Source organism: Volvox carteri (assembly GCF_000143455.1).
Source record: "Volvox carteri f. nagariensis unplaced genomic scaffold VOLCAscaffold_695, whole genome shotgun sequence".
NCBI lineage: Eukaryota > Viridiplantae > Chlorophyta > Chlorophyceae > Chlamydomonadales > Volvocaceae > Volvox > Volvox carteri.
This window is the reverse complement of record NW_003308193.1, coordinates 1,595-2,537: the sequence shown is the minus strand read 5'-3', so window position 1 is coordinate 2,537 and position 943 is coordinate 1,595. Positions and strand designations below refer to the sequence as shown.

Here is a 943-nt window from a genome sequence, read left to right as displayed (position 1 = left end):
CCTTCTTCCCCTACGCCTTCTCCCCCGCCGCCTTCATCCCCTGCCGCCTTCTTCCCCGCCGCCTTCCTCCCCTGCCGCCTCCTCCCATGCCGCCTTCATCCCCTGCCGCCTTCTTCCCCGCCGGCTCCTCCCCTGCCACCTCCTTCCCCGCCGCCTTCCTCACCTGCCGCCTTCTTCCCCGCCGCCTTCATCCCCTGCCGCCTCCTCCCCTGCCGCTCCTCGCCTGCCGCCTTCTTCCCCGCGGCCTTCATTCCCTGCCGCCTTCTTCCCCTGCCGCCTTCATCCCCTGCCGCCTCCTCCCCTGCCGCCTTCTTCCCCGCCGCCTTCATCTCCTGCCGCCTTCTTCCCCGCCGGCTCCTCCCCTGCCGCCTTCTTCCCCGCCGCCTTCCTCACCTGCCGCCTTCTTCCCCGCCGCCTTCATCCCCTGCCGCCTCCTCCCCTGCCGCTCCTCGCCTGCCGCCTTCTTCCCCGCGGCCTTCATCCCCTGCCGCCTTCTTCCCCTGCCGCCTTCTCCCCCGCCGCCTTCATCCCCTGCCGCCTTCTTCCCCGCCGCCTTCCTCCCCTGCCGCCTCCTCCCCTGCCGCCTTCATCCCCTGCCGCCTTCTTCCCCACCGCCTTCCTCCCCTGCCACCTCCTTCCCCTGCCGCCTTCCTCACCTCATCCCTCGATCCCGACCCCTCTCCATGCATGCATGCATACCAGGCGCAGATTCTCACAGTCGTGGATATGGTGGCAGGTGGCGGGTGATATGCCAGTGCCTCGCCAGGAGGACCTGCGATCCAGCACGCCTGGGGTGTGGCAAAGCCCAGCAGTCCCACGGCACAACAGTCTCCGCGAACCACCATGGTCCATCAGGGTGAACGACTGGCATGCTCGACACCACTGGGCACCGCATGGTCGTGTCAACTGTTGCGGGGAACCAATCCGCCATCAGCACGACACG

The 943-nt window shown here is 69.0% G+C and overlaps 1 protein-coding gene across 1 annotated transcript in view; it reads right to left on the bottom strand.

Annotated features, from left to right (window-relative positions):
* Positions 1 to 712: 712 nt before the first annotated feature.
* VOLCADRAFT_101317 (uncharacterized protein) overlaps positions 713 to 943 on the bottom strand; it is a gene marked incomplete at both ends in the record, with an annotated part of 1,787 nt that continues 1,556 nt past the window's right edge. Inside the window, one exon of the mRNA XM_002959750.1 lies at positions 713 to 772. Within this exon, the coding sequence (XP_002959796.1) occupies positions 713 to 772 (60 nt within the window). The remainder of the gene's footprint in view (positions 773 to 943) is intronic.